The sequence below is a fragment of the Halichoeres trimaculatus genome, unplaced genomic scaffold (genome assembly GCF_033239565.1).
Source record: "Halichoeres trimaculatus isolate MK-OKI-2021-1 unplaced genomic scaffold, fHalTri1.1 fHalTri1_scaffold_10, whole genome shotgun sequence".
In the NCBI taxonomy this organism is placed as follows: domain Eukaryota; kingdom Metazoa; phylum Chordata; class Actinopteri; order Labriformes; family Labridae; genus Halichoeres; species Halichoeres trimaculatus.
The window spans coordinates 3,126,573-3,145,851 of NW_027437187.1; the positions used below are offsets into that span (position 1 = coordinate 3,126,573).

General features: G+C 39.5%; 1 protein-coding gene across 1 annotated transcript in view; it reads right to left on the reverse strand.

The window, feature by feature from the left end:
- The window catches only part of cecr2 (CECR2 histone acetyl-lysine reader), a 52,868-nt gene extending 40,769 nt beyond the window's left edge, over positions 1-12,099 (reverse strand). The window contains exon 1 of the mRNA XM_074677665.1: positions 11,816-12,099. Coding sequence (XP_074533766.1) covers positions 11,816-11,935 — 120 coding nt within the window. The 5' untranslated portion in view covers positions 11,936-12,099. The remainder of the gene's footprint in view (positions 1-11,815) is intronic.
- Positions 12,100-19,279: the final 7,180 nt, after the last annotated feature.

Sequence of the window (19,279 nt, forward strand, 5' to 3'; positions counted from 1 at the left end):
TCACACTAAAAATACAGGGTTAAAACCAGAGTGGATTCACTGGTGTACCACCTCTTGATGAGTATAAACCACAAAAAGAGTGTGTCCCTGTCCAAAGTGATGGAGCAGCATTTAAGCTTTGATCCTATTCTTCCTGATAATCCATTTTCTGTTCAGACAACAGAAACAAGGACGTGTTCACACACAGCCTGCTCTCCCCATTTACCAGATCTAATAGGACTAAATCTTCTTTTACAATCACACGGGAGGCTTCACCAGAATAGGAGCCCCCTCCTTTAAGGGGGTACAGTGGCACCAGATAGCACCCAGTCAGAGAGGAGAGCCTCCACCCTTCAGGGGAAAGGGGGGAAAAGACCCACCATCTGGGGTTTAGTCATGGTGATGCCAGGGGCTGAGGCTGGAGAAGGGGATTGGGTGGAGGGGTGGGACAGAGGTGGCCGGGACGGGGCTACGAGATGAGAGGGGAGAGAGGTAGAGACAGGATTGTCTTTTTGAGGCAGTTTCCTGGAGATGAAGCTTGGTTTCTGATTAGCTGCTGAAATATGTGACAGAGTAAAGTGTGTGTGTTTTTTATGGAAACTGTGTAATTCCACAATTCTATGTACAGAGAAATTATAAAACTGTTGATCAGACATGCTCTTGAGACTGTTAAATCAGAAAGCGTGCACTTAAAGTGATACTCTGGGATGGAACAAGTTGGGTCCTATCACAAGGTTTAGGGCAGAAATTACCCCTACAGCAGTGATTTTGTGCAGCAGAAGCCCAGGGTGCTCGCACCAAACACCCCCTCCCTGCTCCTCTGCCGGTTTCCTCTGCACTCAGACGGAGCCATATTTTACTTGACCAAAAACACAAATAAACAGACTCCCACCGAAAAAAATCTGATATCTGTCTGCATTCACGCTTTATTTAGAGAATTTTCAGCGTGTTACTTTCACACAAAAACACCGCTAAATAAGGCTCTAGTTCTCATCGTGTCTCTTCGTCCTGGCAGACTACCTGCGTTTGTTTATATCTGGCATGTTGCACGCGCGGACTGATACACTAAGCAGCCTCGTAGCCAGCTGTGGCTCTGCAGCGGAGGTAGCGCCGTTTTACGACACGATGAGAACTAGAGCCTTATTTAGAAGTGTTTTTGTGTGAAAGTGACGCGCTGAAAATTCTCTAAATAAAGCTTAAATGCAGACCAATATCAGATTTTTTTGGTGGGAGTCTGTTTATTTGTGTTTTTGGTCAAGTAAAATATGGCCCCGTCTGAGTGCAGAGGAAACCGGCAGAGGAGCAGGGAGGGGGTGTTAGGCGCGTGCGCTCTGTGCTTCTGCTGCACAAAATCACTGCTGTAGGGGTCATTTCTGCCCTAAAACTTGTGATAGGACCCAACTTGTTCCATCCCAGAGTATCACTTTAAAACACCTGTGTGAGAGTAGAGGGTTTGTTAGGGGAAAAAACAAACTAGGTGGCATGGAGGCTGGTAGGTGGAGCTTCTTCTGAGACCATGCCCACCATCATGCTTCACTGAAGGCAGGGGTTACTTTTCACCATATACTTCATTTTCCTTCCTCCAGACATATCACTGACACCCAAAAAGTTAAACTTGCAAACTGCAAACTCAACTGTGTCTCTGGTAACATTCACTACCTTTGATATTATTTTATGTCCATTCACTTTTTTGTGTAAGGAAGTGACATATACTTTTAGATTTTTGGACAGTTCTCTCGACTAGTCCATTTTTCTAACACGCAGCCAAACATGATTTTACTCAGGGGGTAAAATAATTTGGAGACAGAAATAGTCACTGGAAGTGTCGTTGGGGGTTTCTGTTCAAAATTTAGAAAATAAAGCTGAAAGCTTGCTAACATTTGCAAACTAGCCAGACTGTGACCAGGTTATGATAATGTTTCTGTTTTTGTCAATACATCTACCATAACCCATTAGCATAATTAAGGAAAAAAGTTAAGGAGAGGAAAAGTAAGGTTAAAAAAGAGAGAGATTTGAAGCGCCTGTTCTTTATACATCTTGCCAGTTATCCAAAATATTCTGTTTTTTATACCCAATGGCTTTACTGGTTAATTTTAGGACTTGGTGCTGTGGATGTGTTTGATTACTGGTTTAACTGATCCTACATTAAAACTCTTGAGGTAACATCAAACATGGTTAACATGGTTGGTTGAATGTGAATGATGTGCAACAACATTTTATCAAGCATACCAGATACCAGATACTGTTGGACATAGAATCATTTTTTCTAATTGGTGCAGAAAGTCCTCTCAGAGTGTCTTTCGCTTCAAACTATCTGGGTCATGATTGAAACTGAACCTGCTGTAAAAGAATTTCTAATTTCATGATAATATGCACCGTGGCAAAAAGATATTTCTATGATAAGACTAAGAATATTTTAGGGAGATTATATCAAGTCCTTAAACTAAACGCTGGCACCAGCCTCCTGGGTTTCTCTCAATGCCAATGCCAACTTGCTCAGCGTGAATAACAGCAGGCCAATTTTGGCTTGTTAGTCTTCAACACAGAGAACAGCTAGGGCTGATGGGAATGCAATGAGTGTAGCAGGTAAGGAATACCCTGTGTTACTTCATCATTAAAATAGTAAATAAGATCATAATAAAATTTCTTAAGAACCACGTCTGCCCTCACCCAACTTTGTGCCGTTCTATCCAGGATGTACAGTGCTATTAGTGAGCTTTTTGAGCCTGATAAACACCACCTCCAGCTCAGAAGCAAGCTGACTGACAGACGTTCAAATCATGACCACTCAGTCAATCTGTTACTGGAGCAAAGTTTAAACCTCCAGCAAAGAAAGAGGGGTTTTATATGGTTGTTTTAGTTTTCATTGAACTAATAATTTGAAGAATGACTTTGCTAACCCACTCCTGTTTCATTTCTGTTTCTCTGTCAGATTTCCTTAAATTAACCAATTTATTTAAATCAAGAGCTTCATTTCCAACAAGTTCTGGACAGAGCCCAAAGAAACAGAAAAAAGAAAAGAGAAATCGTCTTAGCCTCAAAGCAAATCTCCAGATGAATGCTGAACATCTTGAAGTAGAGGCCGTTGACAGGCGGCTGATGAAGACACATGGAAAAAGATGACAGTTTGCCAAATCAAGCAGCCAGCAGAGCATGGAGGGCGAGGATGACAGGGACAGAGGTCTTTGGCATCAAGGTCTGTGTCTGAGGATCCAGTGACAGAGGCCTGCAGCGTCTGTTGGCTTTGGGATTTCAAGCATCATTTCACAGATTCATAGCCAAGAAATCAAGCATACGCTGCAGAGACAAGAAGCCAGGCAAAGAGGGACTGGCACGCTGACCCTGGGCCTGTTTCCTGCAGATCACTCCTCCTCTGCCTCTCTGGGCTGCCTTGCTTCACATCTCTAGGACACTGTCTCTCCATTCCCCACATACCTCTTCCTCCCACTCATCCTCCTCTTTCTTCTTTATCTCACCCACTCGACTCTCATCCCCTCACACACACAGCCAGAGGAAAGTGGAAACCAGAGACAGTGAAGTGTATCAGCCAGGAACAATGTGCAGGGGGCTGTTTTGTAAGGCTAGCCAAAGAGACTGGGGGGAGCTTCTATTATCACTGACCAGTACCATGGAGAGCAAGGAGCTGCCACAACAGAACCACCACAACTGTGTGACTGGACCTCTGAGCATCCTCTCTGGTAGCTGATTCACCCGCTGCTAAACATGATGGGCCCAGCGCGGCTTTAAGCACTAAAGTCTCCTTTCTGGGGAGAAGGAACAGGTGTTTGAAGACCTTGTAGTTCAGGATGAACCACCAGTGTTCCTGGCTCACAGATAGTATCTGAGCATTCAACCAATTTATGCTTGCAAACAATTTTTTATCATGTTTTATTACCTCACACTGTATCCGAACAGCAGAATATGAAGGCAAGCCTGTGTGACAAAACGAAGCACATAACAGTGTCCTAGTTGTCCTAACTGCCCTCGAGCCTCTCAGCATGAAGAAAACAATGTGATGTGCTATTATAACTGTGACATCATGTTTTTATGTTCACACCTGTCACACGTATACACAGGAACAAGGAGCTGTAAATTCATGATGTTCAGTCCAGTAGTTATCTGTAAACCTCCCACTTCACTACTAAAACCTGAATAATGCAGCAGCTTGCTGAGTGAGATCATTCAAGGCGCTGGGAGGGTCCTGTGGAAACATGTTTCTTGGTTTTAGAGCATCTTAGCATGTTCAGTGGAGTGGAGGTTATAACCGGTTCACAATATCCATATTTCTGATGAAAGTGTTGTGACTTGTGTTAAAAATGAAAGCCATCCTGTTTTCCTGTTTCCCATGTGTCAACATAACATTTCACCATCTGAAACGTCTCTAGCTCAAATCTTGGGCACAGCTGATCGCAAAATGAGTGTTTAAAGGATGCAATGTGTGGACAGCTAACGTCTGTTACAAACGGTGTAATATCTGACAATCACATGCTGTACAGACTCATCTAATACTGCCAACTCTGATTTACAAACAGCTGATAAAATACAGAAAATAAATCTCCTGCATGTTGCAAGCCATGTCTCCACACCTGGTCAGCAGAAAACAGAGAGAAAGAGATTAAAAGACTGTTTTACAGCAGGATAAAAGCCTAATGCCAACTGGCATCATCTAAACATCCAATTATTTTAAAGGGGACATATTATGCTTGTTTCTCCTTTTTACTATGCCAGACTAGGCATAGTACTAGGGGCGGAGGGGGTAGAGCCAGGGGGTGGTTTTTGCAGCATGGCAGTATTTACAAAATCGCCACATTGAATGGAGCAGACCGTTCGAGTTTGCTGTTTGCCAAAACTTCACCGTAAGGCATTGATAGCACTAATAAAATGGCAGAGTGTAGGACATGTCCTTTTGTATTGGACCCTGAGTCAGACCTGGACGGTTCTGCAGCTCAGGAGGAAGAAAATCCACCTGGACACAGATCATCTCAGGACGCTTCAGTGTGGTGAGTCAAAGCGGTACTGTAACATGTATAGTTTATACGTTTATACTCGGCTCTTGGTGGGTGTATCCCTCGGTGGCGGTTGTGTGACTAACTGACATCACAGAGGAGGAGCTGCTTTATCAGATTACTCCAATAAAAAGAAAGGATCCTCGTGTTGTTACGAAGGTTGAAATCTAGCGGCCAAATGTCAATGACCTATTTTCAAATCTCGTTCTAGGACATCAGAAAAAATACAATATCTCATTTTTGAAAATTCAGGGGGTGTAAAGTCTTGTTTTCAAATTTATTATATTATATGTAAGTATTAAATCAGGGATCAGCATGATATGTCCCCTTTAAAAGCTGAATAAAAGTAAGAAGGCGAACAAATTGAAAATAAAAGAATCACAACAGATTTTACGCCTCTCCCTCTCAAGCTTTTATATTAACTGTTTTATTCACACCAAGGGCTGAACAATTTTGGAAAATAATCTTGTTTTTTTTTTATTTTGACTAATATTGTGATTTAGCATGCATTAGCATTTATTTATTTATTTTTTATTTTATTTTATTTTTTATTATTATTATTATTATTTTTTTTTGGGGGGGGGGGGGGGGGGGGTATTTTCTGCATAAGTCACTAAACACAAGAAATAAAACCTTCTAAAGTATGAACAACACAGCAAAGGATACTGTAAATATATAAAATATATAAACAATTCTTTCCTGTAGGCCAGGCCTACATGTTATGATGAAATGAGATGAATTGATGCATGAATTTAATACAGATCCTGGGTTTCTATACAAAACATATTTTCATTTTACTATACCAATCGCAGCAGAACATTGACGGGTTGATTTAACTTCAAGCCTTGTAGATATCTAATATTTTTGCCTGAAAAAACAGCATCAACTTTTGCTAGTTTTAAGGAAGAACGAGTATAAGTTACTGTATTTCCTCCAGGTCTGTGTACAAGAAACTTTTTAACTTTTATTTATTTATTTATTTATCTGCAGCTTTTGGGATTTGAAAATTGCATTCTATTACGCTAAGATGTTGGTTTTAATTCGATAAATTGTTCAGCCCTACTCACACCCTTGAAAAAATCCTCACAAACAAACTCAGGTAGAAAAACAACAATAGGGTTTGAGTAATACAGGCATCAGCCACAAATCCAGATGCAGTAGCCCATATTGTGAGTTTTCTACTATAAAACTTAAAAGTTTCTCAGCAGTCTAAGAAAACTCACTGCTGCACGGTAAATCATGTGATTAAGAAATTAAACTGCCCGGAGGGAGGTTTACATGTAGGTCTACTAGCATGAGAAGGATGGGGTGTCTGCCAGTTCTGTTTTGGAAGGGAGAGATGGAATCAAACTGTCTGCACAACAATAGTATTAATGTTTTGATATGGGGAAAAATAAGCTACTAGACTTAAATATCAATTGAAAACAACTGATCAACAGAAAGCTGTTATACAAAAAAGTTAAAGTATAATTGTTGGATCACATCTAATGACCCTCGCTGCCTCTGATAAAGACTGACACAAACAAAAATGTCTTGAGCCAATAGACAACGATATGTCCACAAGAAATAGCTAATGGCATGTCAGCAAATGTTGACACTTAACACCAGAACAGAGTAAAATCCGTCGACACCCCCACACTCTGTCTTGACAAATGACAGCCACTTCCTGCCCCCTTTTCTACCCCTGATTCTTGAGTAATCCAGCCCATGCACGCAGAGATAGGACTGCAACTAGAGCTGAGTGATATTGCCCAACCGTGCTTACACAAACCCAGCCAGGAGCATCCTTCAGAGGAAGACAAGAGAAAATTCACTTCAACTTTAAAGAGTTTCAACCAGTTGAGTTAAAAAGTTACCCACTACTTTTCAACAACCTCATCAAGTTAAGCTGAAAGCCAAAGCAGAAAACAGCAGTCAGACCACACTGTGACACTCGTGACAGTGCCCAAGCCAGCTCATCTTGTTGCTGGTATGTAGCATTAATCAAAACAAACATGTCTGTGTCTTTCTTTTTATTTCTACAACACTAAGTGCTCAGACAGTCAATCTGTTTGATCCTAAATCCCTGACTGTCTGTTTGGCATTAATAAAAAGTTAACCATTAGTATCTGACCTTATAAAAGCTAGAGCACTGCAAAAAGTGGACAAATATTACACAACTATTAGTAATACTGGCAGCTTGATGTTGTCATATCCAAAGTGCAATGATTCCTGTAGTCTTCTCTGAGTATCTCTGTGGTGTTCAAAAATCCACAGTTGTGATGTGACACCACTCCCCACTTCACTTTAGTGACTTCCAGGTGGCACAGCAGGAGTCAGTAACAATGACGTGTTTTACTTCTTAAATCTACATTCACCCTAACCCAGCAGTTTCATTCCACAGAGCTGTGCCCTGCTGAATGCTGCCAAGTGCTGGACTCATGGTGGGTGAAGATGTTCTCTGTTCCCAGGATTAGACCTGTTCACGTTTTTGGAAAGTGACTTCAGGTAACCCTTGTTGAGATTTGGCGATGGTTGATTGATAAAGACTGACATGTTACCCTTCTAGTAACTAGAACTCTAAGTTCAACAGAGATGTTTGATCAGGTGAACTGATGAGACACTCTAAGTTGACTGAGGATAAACTACAAGAGGAATAAAAGTCGCTTTATAAAAACAGCTTCTTAAGTAGATTTAGTTTTCTACTCGCCCAGATATAACAGCATTAGAGCGCTGGATTTGTACTGTACAAACTAAGAAAGCCGCCTGGCTTTATTCAACCCAGGAGTACTCCACCAGAAATATATAGGCAGAGCAAAGCAAAGCATGAGAAACGCTGTTTCTTCTTCTACACACCAGAGCTTCAGTTATGTCAAACTTTAGCCATTAAACCTAGGGATGTGTACCGAGTTAGGTACTTTTAGAGGTAACAACCAAATTCTGTCAAAAGTACCAAGTACCGAGTCACATAAAATCAAAAGGTACCATTTTTAGGTACCTAAATGCAACCTTGTGACTATGACGGTGTGGAAGAGTAGGAGATTTTCCATGCTGGGCATGAGCACAGCATTGCAAGGTTATATATTGAAGAATGAATATGTTAAATTGAAAAAAAAACATGTATTTTATTCTTCAATAAACTGGTGTTTTTTTACCACGATCACACAGAAAGTACCGAAAATTGGTACCGTTGAGTACCTGTACTGATTGACAGGTACCGGGTATAGGTACCATATCATTTCAAATGTGAAAGGTACCCATCCCTAATTAAACCTCAATAATACAATCAAGGATGGCTAAACTCAAATCTAAAGTAGGGATGTCCTGATATTACATTTTCACTTCCGATATGATACCGATACTGCAGCATTGAGTATTGGCCTGTACCGATATTAATCTGATACGATATCAGCATTAAACATGTTTACTTTATGACTTATTTTGTAGTATGTCTGTCATGTTAGAAAAGCCTTGATTAAGTGATGTTATTCAAACAAAGAACAGTAGTCAGCAACTGTAGGTATGAGGAAAGACTGACCCATTTATTATTAACCAATGGGTAACAAAAACTGCTTATATAGGAGATTTTAGATGCATTCCGATACGATACCGATACTTGTTTTTTTGCTGATATCAGACTGATATCCGATATCAATATCGGACTGGGACACCTCTAATCTAAAGTCAATGTTTGCATGAATTTTTTTGCTAACTTTTTTTGGGTGGTCCGCATTATAAATCAGAGGTTTAAATTAACCATGATTTGCACAAGAAAATATATTTCACAGATATTTGATGATGCATCACAGTATCAGATGGAATGAAGCATGCTAAATGCCCCAAAGACTAACTGAAGGATCAGTACCAAGAATCGCCACAAGATGACATGAAATAACATTGCTGGGAGTCAACATGAAAAGGAAACTGGTCCCAAGCATTAGATTACATTGTAATAATTTTACACAGCAGGATCCTATGCTCCATCATTCTGTGTCAATCATTGTGAGCTCAATGGCAGGTAGACCCTTGCCAATTTCGTTCAGGGATATGAACAAGGTGTTTGCTCCAAAACATGCAGCAAGAAAATGAAACGTGTGTGCATCTCTAGCTTATACTTCCATAGACACAAGATACAGTCCAGAGCACCAAAGGGTGCTGAAGAGAGAAACACAATTTAAACACTGAGCCATTGTCCACAGACTAACATTTCCTTTGTAGATGTTCCCTACTCTGACCTTTAGCAGGAAGCATCTTACCCTTTTACTGTCAAGCCATCATGTTACTGCAGTTGCAGATAATTACCAAAATAAGCAGAAGAGTTGTGACCTTGACCAGAAGCATGGCTGAATGAGACGTCAAGGAAGAAAGGTACAACATCCATCCCCATATTTCCTGGAAATCCAGCTGGGGGGGTGTATCCATACATGTGATCTGCTTAGTCATGCGTTTGAAGACGAATACATTATACCTGTAATGGACAGCTGCAGAGCAGCCCTCTGTGGTACAGTGAAAACTGAAGTGTTTGTATTCAGTCATCAGAAACAATTATGGCTCCAGATAATCAACATACTTTTACTTATGGACAAATAACACATAGTTATGGCACCATGTTTTTTCTGGGGTGTTTGAATTATTTTTGACTAAATCCCCTGCTTCAAAAGGACATCCACGTGGAGAGCTATGTGACATTAGACAAATGTACATTGAGCCTAAGCATGTGTTTGGGCTACCACTGTTGTTGCGCTGATGGAAAAGAAAAGAACAGAGTAGAAAAACCTTTCATTCCTCAAAGGGAAATTCAGTTATCCCGTTATCTTATCCGTTTTTTTATTCTTTCTCTGCTGTTTTCTTTCGTTTCTGTTTTTTTTATTTTTGTTCTGTCTTATTTTGAAACAGGCAATGAACACACAGATGTAAATGCAGTAAACAAATAAAAACTAACAGAAAAGTGTATTCAGTATTGAACTGTGTAAAAGCTGATTTTGTTTATGTATAAGAGTAATTTATCAGCTTTGACTAAATCGTTTTTTTTTTCTCGACATGTGAGACGAATTCTGCAAGATCCTCAACTTTCATGTAAACTAGGCGCAATGTGATCCCCCATCTGGCCTGCCCCTCGTTTAATAACAAAGCGATGCCTGCGTGTGTTTCTCTGCAGAAGGGGGTGGGGATGAATGAGTGATAGAGACTGTTGATGCGTGATGTTGACCTTAACAATTTCTTCAAAGTGCGATCGGTCCACGATAGATCAAAGGGATCGCCTTTCACTTCAATAAAACACTTCATCAGATTCATGTTGAAGAAACTGTGTTCGGAAAACCACGCACTCTTTACATAAATGGGGGTCAAAACGACTGTTTAAGTTAAATTACGCTACCGTAATGTAGACCTTCGTTCTAAATGCAGTGGGTGTTTCTTACTTTACCTTTACGACTCCATATACACCTATGATATGGGAAAGATACTCAAAAATCAGCGATTCGAGCAACAAAACGGGACTTGGGGGAGCAAACAATGCCTGAGGAGCATCTGCGTCCCTGTGGCTACCCAAGCCAGATGGCTGCAAGACAATAAACTCGAACCTCACACACTGAACTTAACTCCATATGAGGAAAAATAGGAACAAGACACTGAAACTTTGTCCACTTCGTCCACCGCAATGCAAAACTAGATACCTGCACGACTTATCACGTTATTGTCGTCTTTAAAACGGAACAAATAACTATACAGCCCGTGAAAAAAGAGGCAGCCAGGCTGCTCACAAGTTTGGAAACGCTCACTCACTGTTTTCTGCGTATTTTTGTTCAACTGACCTGAACTGAAGGTCGCTGGTCGTATAAACATTAGACTGGAGGTAGTTCAGCTTCTTTTGAACACGTGTTATCAAGGGATTTTTCTCTGTTGCCGTCATTAGAGACGTGTTTCTCCTGTTTTATTACTAACTTCAAAATCACTACTGCTACCGTATCATCAAATGACCCGTTTTATACTTTATACCCTTTCAAATCGACTAGTTTTGGCCTTTTACCTAATTTACATAGTGTCATAGTGTCTCAGTTATGAGATATGGTTAGTTCCCTGCTCTGCTTTATTTGTGCGTACAAACAAATCGTCCCTTCAAGGATTAATGGAGCTGTTTTGTATAGTGTTAAATGTGAGGCTCTGACCAAATGAAAACAAACGAGAGGCACATGGCTCTGTAACAGGAGCTCATCTGGTTAAAGTTTCACAGTTCAAACTGCAACCTCTTTAGATATATAGCACAGTGTATAGTACACAGACGCTTAAACTGTACAACAACGTCTTCTCTGACAATGTAGAACTACAGAGAACAACAATTAGCAGTTAAAGCTAACACTTAGCCGTGCTAACGAGCTGGCTAGGGTTACCTAACAGGATTGCCTTAGTAACGTTATCGAATGAGAACTTCATAGAACAGAGCTAAGCTGGTGTTTCGCTTAAAAGAGTGACCCTGTCAGACGGAGACCTTCGGTTGAACGCGTCTATGGTTGTCGTAGTTACAAAGGCAACTGAAAAAAACAAAATGTTAGCCCATTAGTTTGCTGTTTCGTAAGAGACACGTCTCATTATTGTGTTGTGAAAAAACAATGTAAAACTTAAGTTTTTTTCTCCTGTGTTTCAACAGCTGTTATGACTACAACCACTGACGCATTCAGCTGAAAGTCGTCAGTTAACAGGGTCACACGTTAAACCGAAACACTTACTGAAAAACTTGGCAGATAGTTGTGCGCTCAGCAGACAACGTAGACAAAAAAGCTGACACAAACAACTTTTCATTTCCGCAATCAAAGACACATCAATAAATTTGAGCAGTCGTAACTCTTATTTACCTCTATTTCGAAGTCTGGTAGATTGAACGCTGCCCTGAACAGTGAGCAGAAGTGGGCTATGGCGGGGACTTCCCACCAACACTGGATCTCTTCCACAGAAACTATACATCCCTGGGACATTTTCGGGCTGAATAATTAGTGCACCTGTTGTGTATCACATCAGAAAGTACTTTCTAAACCGACTCTGAGGACTCCGTGACTTTAAAAACACGAGAAAAGTGACTGTTGCCGCCCTGCTCGGACAGTTGCCATTGCGACCCGCGGAGCGTTTCAATCTGTTTCAATCAGAGCCTCATCGGAGCTGAACAGATGGGAAGGGTCGTACCACTGCACGATAACGCGGGGGGGAGCATTTAACTGTATCTGAAAGCTTTACTTTATAATTGTATAAATTTACACTGTGGTGTCAATTATGACAATTTATTTTTAAAAAGTACTCTGAGTTAATTAAAAACTTCCACATATAGCAGTATTTGGGGCATTTGAGAAAATTTCTATGGCTGCTTGAACCCCATGGACTTTATAGTGCGGTCATCGTTTAAAGGGAATGCATTTGAATGTTGAATGAAGAAACATAGCAAAGAATAACCAGAGCTGAGAGGTCACTTGTATCTGTTCGGTTCTACCATAGACTATATAAAATGTGTGTCTACGAAATAAATGTCTAAAAGAATTTGTTTCGACAATTTGTGTACTTTATATATTTACTTTTTATCGATACTATGTATGACAGCGTCATTTGGTACACTCCAACAACAGCTTTCCATACCTGTCAGAATCCTTAAATTATGTGCGACTGATTACGATAGCAAACTAAATTACGGTTTGGTTAAGTTTTTGTAAACAACATAGTTGAAGGGTCAGAAGGCTTTGCACTACACAGGAGCTCCCTCTGTCGTATTATGTGAAAAGTGCATCTTTAAAGACAGCAGGGGTCGCACAGTCGTGAGTGTCAGGTGGCTGGGTCACAAGTCAATTGTACACATCACTTAAATGTTCTTTTAGCGAAACTGCATAAAGCATGTCTTGAAACACCCCTCCAAAGTTCTTACTATGGGGTTTGTTAATGAGAATATGAAAACAAGAATATATATATATATATATATATATATATATATATATATATATATATATATATATATATATATATATATATATATATATATATATATATATATATGTGTGTGTGTGTGTGTGTGTGTGTGTGTGTGTGTGTGTGTGTGTGTGTGTGTGTGTGTGTGAAGGAAAAAAGAAGAAACACATTAGCTATGCTAAAGAATTAAGCCCGAACTCAAACCCTCCCAAATGCCCCTTAAAGTTATTGTATTGTACACTTTGCAGGATTTATCTTTGACAATAGGATTAAGGGGGGAAAAAACGTTTCCCCTGAAGATGGCACTAGAGGGAAGGCTAAGGGCTCAGATAATGTACTTGTTCTCCTGACAGCACAGGTATATCCATCCAAGGTTGCATCAGGGGGCTGGAGCCAATCCTGGCTGTCATTGGGTGAGATAATGTGGTTTGGCGTTGTCTTTTTGAAATGAATAAGTCTGTTTCTGATAGAAGTTTCTTCTTCTTCTTGGCAACATATAAGTAACATAATTTATTTATGTAGAAATAAAAGTACCTGTCTGCAAATCTATCTAAGTAAGAGTAACAGTACTTTCTTTAAAGCACAAAGTATTCATTTCTCAATAAGAGGGTTTAGAATGAGGGGGTTGAAAAGATGTCAGAAAGAAATGAGCTCCCAAATATTGTGAGAGATCTCCTCCTATGCTTATTGTTGAAGTCTAACTGGGAATTCATGGGAGAAAAACACATATTCAGGTTGAGTTTCCTCTTCTATTTTATTTTGCACTTTGTAGACGCTCCCTACATCGAGTCACAGTCTGCTGTGAGTTCAAAGAGTTCACCATGAAGTGTCCAATTTGCACAAAGGCTTGTTGTGATCAGGATCAGGTTTAGGCTCACATTAGAGCTCATTGCGGCAGGAGAGAGGAGTCCGCTTTATCAAGTCTCTGTTTCTCTGAGCAGTTATTGACCTGAAAGACCAACCTGTGGAAGGATTTGTTGTGATTTCAGCCTGAGCAGCGTGTTCTTCTCCTCTACATTTGTTCACCTGATTACTGGACAAGAGGTGTCAGCCAATCAGCTGCAGGCACATTGTGGATGGACTGTTATGATCCATTCTGCTTTTTTTACTCGAAAGCTGATGAAATGTAGTGAAGTACAAAACTTCTCACAAACATACTTAAGTACAAATTAAGGTACTGGTTTTAAAAACTACTCAAAAAAGTACAACCAGAATCAGAATCAGAAACTCTTTATTGTCCCACGGAGGGAAATTAGTTTTGCAGCAGTGCACACAATAGACAAGGTAACGACAACAGGATTAAAAACATAAAAGTTATAAAATATAAAAATACACAAAAACATTAAAAGTTTATTTCAGAGCTCATACCAAAGTGGAAATTTACTACCAAGTAATCTAAAAGTGCAATGTGCAGATGTACAAAGGAGCAGAAAAGTGCAAGAATAAGGTTTAACTACCATCCAGTAAATGAATAGCACTGGGGATAAAAGAGACCTGAAGTCTTTTAGTTCTCCTCATAGGAGCCCTATGGGCCTGAGGGCAAAAGCTCAAACTCTTCCCAAGTGGATGATTGGGACAATTCAGAATGGAATTAGCCTTTCTCAAGACTTGTCTATTATAAATAGATATAACCATGGTCTGCTGACAACCTGAGATTTTTTCAGCAGTTTTTACAAGACTGCCAAGACGATTCTTATTATTCAGGTTCAGGCTCCCAAACCAAGCAACAATACAAAAGGTTAAAACAGATTCAGTAAAACTTCTGTAGAAGAGAATCATCATTTCAGTAGAAACCTGGAAGGTTCTCATTTGCCTCAGGAAGAACAATCTTTGTTGAACCTTCTTGGAGGTCGTGTCAACATGTGGTTCAAAATACAGTTTGTTGTCAAGGACCACCCCCAGATATTTATAGGTCTCCACCATCTCAACATCAGCACCTTTGATAACTGTAGGTGGAGTAAAAGAGGGAGACTTCCTGAAAGTGATAATCATGACTTTGGTTTTTGACACGTTCAGATCAAGAGAAGACTCATCACACCAAGCCACAAAATCATCATGAGCAGGCCCATGTTCCTTCTCACCCTCCTGAAGAAGACTCACAATGACTGTGTCATCAGCAAACTTCAAAATGTGTCTGTTGCTGAAGCTGCTACGGCACTCATTAGTGTATAAAATACAGAGGAGGGACGACAAACAGCACCCTTGGGGAGAGCCATTGGAAGAGGAGAGCACACTGGAAAAACAAGCATTAACTCTCACACACTGCAATCTGTTGGTTAGAAAGTCAGTTATCCAACCAATCAGGTTAGGATCTAGACTAAAATGATGGCAGAGCCTATCAGCAAGTCGTAAGGGTTGAATGGTATTGAATGCTGAGGAAAGATCTCTGAATAGGAGCCTGGCATGTGTCTTCTGCCTCTCCAGATGCCTGAACAAAAAGTGCAATAAAGTAGCCACTGCATCTCCCACACCTCTGCCTGCTCTGTATGCAAATTGCAGTGGATCAAGATGATGCACATACACAAGGTGCTACTCCTTTACAGTAACTTGAGTAAATGTTATCATTTTCTTTCACATCTGGGAACCTGGTATTGTCAGACTCTGGATTTGTTTGTTTTTTTCTCTTCTCTGTATATCTTTGGTGGGCTTGGGAAGAAGTGGCTGGTGTTGCTGGATCTGCTTCATTTACTGTTTTATCTTTGCATGATTGAGTTCCACTATACATTTAACAATGCAGAGGCAGTTTTTGAATTGATTTTAATCCCATACACTGGTTTCAACTATAGAGTCATGTCTATTTTTAACACAGGGCTGCCTGAGGGCCGGAGGATCATGGCTATCCAGTATAACCTTTGACCATGTCTGTTATGTACAGAGATCTCCAGATTCTTTGAAGCTTTTAATCATATTATGTACTGAAGATAATGATGAGGTGGGAGGGGCTGGGGCCTCACCCTGCTGTCATTGGGTGAGAGGTACACTCTGGACAGGCAGGGTTGTACACAGAAAATATATGATGGTATAGAGTATGATTTTACTGAAATTTAAGTTTATGTCAAAACTTTCTCTCCATCATGTAGATACAAAATTAGACTTTAAAACATGCTTTATATTGTCAGTTCATTATTTCCATACCAAGTATACCAAAATGTTTCACTCCAGATGTGGTTTTACTGCTCAATGAAGTACATCACTTCTTCTTTTACTGCTCTAAAACATGTGCAATGAAAAATAAAGCTATCATCATCATCATCATCATCATCACCATCATCATCATCATCATCATCATCATCATCATCATCATCATCATCATCATCATAAATTACTGTTTGTAAATACACAGAGCCAGATTTGGGGGTATTACAATATTTATTTCCACACAAAGTAACTTCTGAGTCATTCTACGAAACCGGTGCCATTTCCACTATGCAATTTTCAAAAAAAACAAACTTTTTTTTTGTTTAATCCACAACATGAAATACATACTCAACCTTCAAAAATATATATTTTCCCAGCTCATGCATAAAGTCTTTATTACTATTATCTTTTTTTTCCCAGACATGGAAGACATTTTTGTACCACCCTGTCACGGACAATGTGTACACTATTTGATTTGTCATACATGACATCAATTACAAAAGAAATATGTTTTCCAATCAGTAACATGTTCATTTTTTGGTCACCATCAATATAAATTTTGTAATTTAATGAGTGTCTTTCATTTTTAGATTCTTGATATTGAATTCTGAATTTAACATGCCATTGATCTCATAATTTCTAGAAAAAGAACAAATTCACTTCAAATTTCAAATAGAAGTCACATTAATGTAATTTGTCCACAAAACAAGAACATTATTAAACATGAATTTATAGAGAATGTTGCTTCCTTCTTATCTTTTTTTTGACAAAATGACTCTGTGACGCGGTGGTTCACTGTGACGGGGTGGTATGGACCTATATATTGTTATGGTATTGGCCTTCTAGATAACACTTTCAAGACTAACTTATACAAGAAACAAAATATATATCAAAACTAGATTTTATCTATAAAGCATGCTTTACATTGCAAATACAGTAGTTCATACTTTCACTGAGATAAACAAATACTTATTCTTCAAAATGTGAATGAAAACATTAATAGGCTCTGAAAGACCAAACTGAATGAAAAACAGGTCAAATAATTAAGATATGGAACATTCAAAACAGAGTATTGAGGTACTGTCAACAAACCTCAATACAGTATTAACAGTATACTCTAACATTTTCAAAAACGTCAAAATCATCATGAAAGTGACTGGGAGAGCCGCTTCCATACATCCCTCTGGATTTCCATGTGACGGGATGTCACAGGCTGTGGTGGTTTAATGAGTTCAAGAACGTCATCAAAGATGTACCACAGGATGTCATCTCTTGCAGGCCAGAAGAACCTGTTGGCACCAGCGTGGTGCATACATTTCACTTGGGCATGTGCTTCATCCATGTTAAGGATGATTCCTGGATAAAGGTCATTATCATACTTTAGCACACACCACTTCCCAAGGAGATCACCACTTTCCCAGTCAATAGTTGCCTCCTCTGACACCTTTTGGGCTGTCTTGTTAAATGTGAAGTGCTGTGTGGTGAAGCAGTGACATCTCAGCTGCTTTTGCGTGGAGCACATACAGCTGACTTCACGAAGGAGGATCTCTCCTGGAGTGAATGTGACCACTTGGCGGGTTAATTAATGAAAAGTAGTAAGTTAATGAGTGAATGAATAGAGAGTGAGTGAGAGTGAAAGTGAGAGAGATGAGAGAGAATCACATCGCATACCACCCCGTCACAATAAGACATGTGACGGGGTGGTATGTGACAGGGTGGTGAATTTAGTCCTAAAATGGCTGCAGTTCTCCATGTGGTCAAGTTCCAAGACCTAACTTACATACATTCAACTTGAAATATGATTTTCTTAACAATAATAATGTAAAAATTTTAATTAAAAAAATGTTTTCCCTATCTATTTTGTGTGACGGGGTGGTTAGGTTATCCTTGATGGACATTAACATTAAAGCACACCAAATAAATGAAATAAAAGAAAGACAGAACTTGCCTGCTTTTGGTCTTTGCTGCCCCAAAGGCCAAACTGACGTCACTTACTCTTTGTGATATCAATTAAAGGAACAGCACATTATAGTACAGTACAAAACAAGTAAGCGTGACGGGGTGGTATATCAAACTGAGGGACACATGTAAATCATCACATTTTATCGTTGGTCAATACGGACACATGAAAATGATAGTGTACTGATGGAAAATGAACAAAAATAGGATTTTTCTCTTTAAGAAATAGAATTTTCTGATACAGCATGTCAATAAGAGCACTTGCTTTAGTAGCTCCAAAATTTGTAAACACACTTTGACACATTTTTTGTGCCTTGTACATCTCATCAAATGTTGTGGACACAAATGGCACCCGTTTCGTAGAATGACCCTTCTGTTACTTCAGTGAAGTTTTAACTAGCTTCTGCCACCGCAACGCAACCCATCCATTAAATGGTATTTTGGATAAACATGTAAAAATATGTAATGTAATGTAATATATAACGGGATAATGTGCAACATTTGGCATAACTGTCACCATTTGATGCATTACCATAGTTAGCTGTTAGCTTATTTACATCTGCAGCTTACAATTAAATCATTTCATTCTTGAAAAGTGCACATATGCACCCCCCCCCCCCCCCCCCCCAAAAAAAAAAAAAAAAAACACACACACACACACACACACACACACACACACACACACACACACACACACACACACACACACACACACACACACACACAATCTGTCACACAAGACACAAATTTGAAAACGACTTAAAATTCTCAGAACTCAAATGATAATGTTTCTCCAGTATCCTACAGTGGTGGTATTGCATTGATTTTTTTTTGTGTGTATTATCTTTAAGGTGTGTTTACAGAGAGACTCCAGTGGTTTAAGGACTGTCTCCCCAGCCTGACCCCAGCATGTAATACAGAATGACATATTGGAAAGGATCATAAATGTCTTGACTGCATTCACTGAAAGACAGCTTCTTATACGTTTAAAGTTTTCCAACTTATACTTAATGTTTTTTTTTTATCATTGTCTTAACATGTTTCTTCATGTTAAGGTTTGGGTCTAGAACTACACCAAGATATGTGAACTCATTGACTACTTTGATCTTCCCAGCTTTAATCACAATTTCAGCGTTGATGGGCTGCATACTGGTTTTGGAGAAAAACACACCTTTAGTTTTGCTTATGTTAAGGCTGAGACATGACTGGTCGAGCCATGCTGTGATCCTTTCCATGGCAGTAGATAACTTCTTTGCTGCTAGATCAGCTGTTTT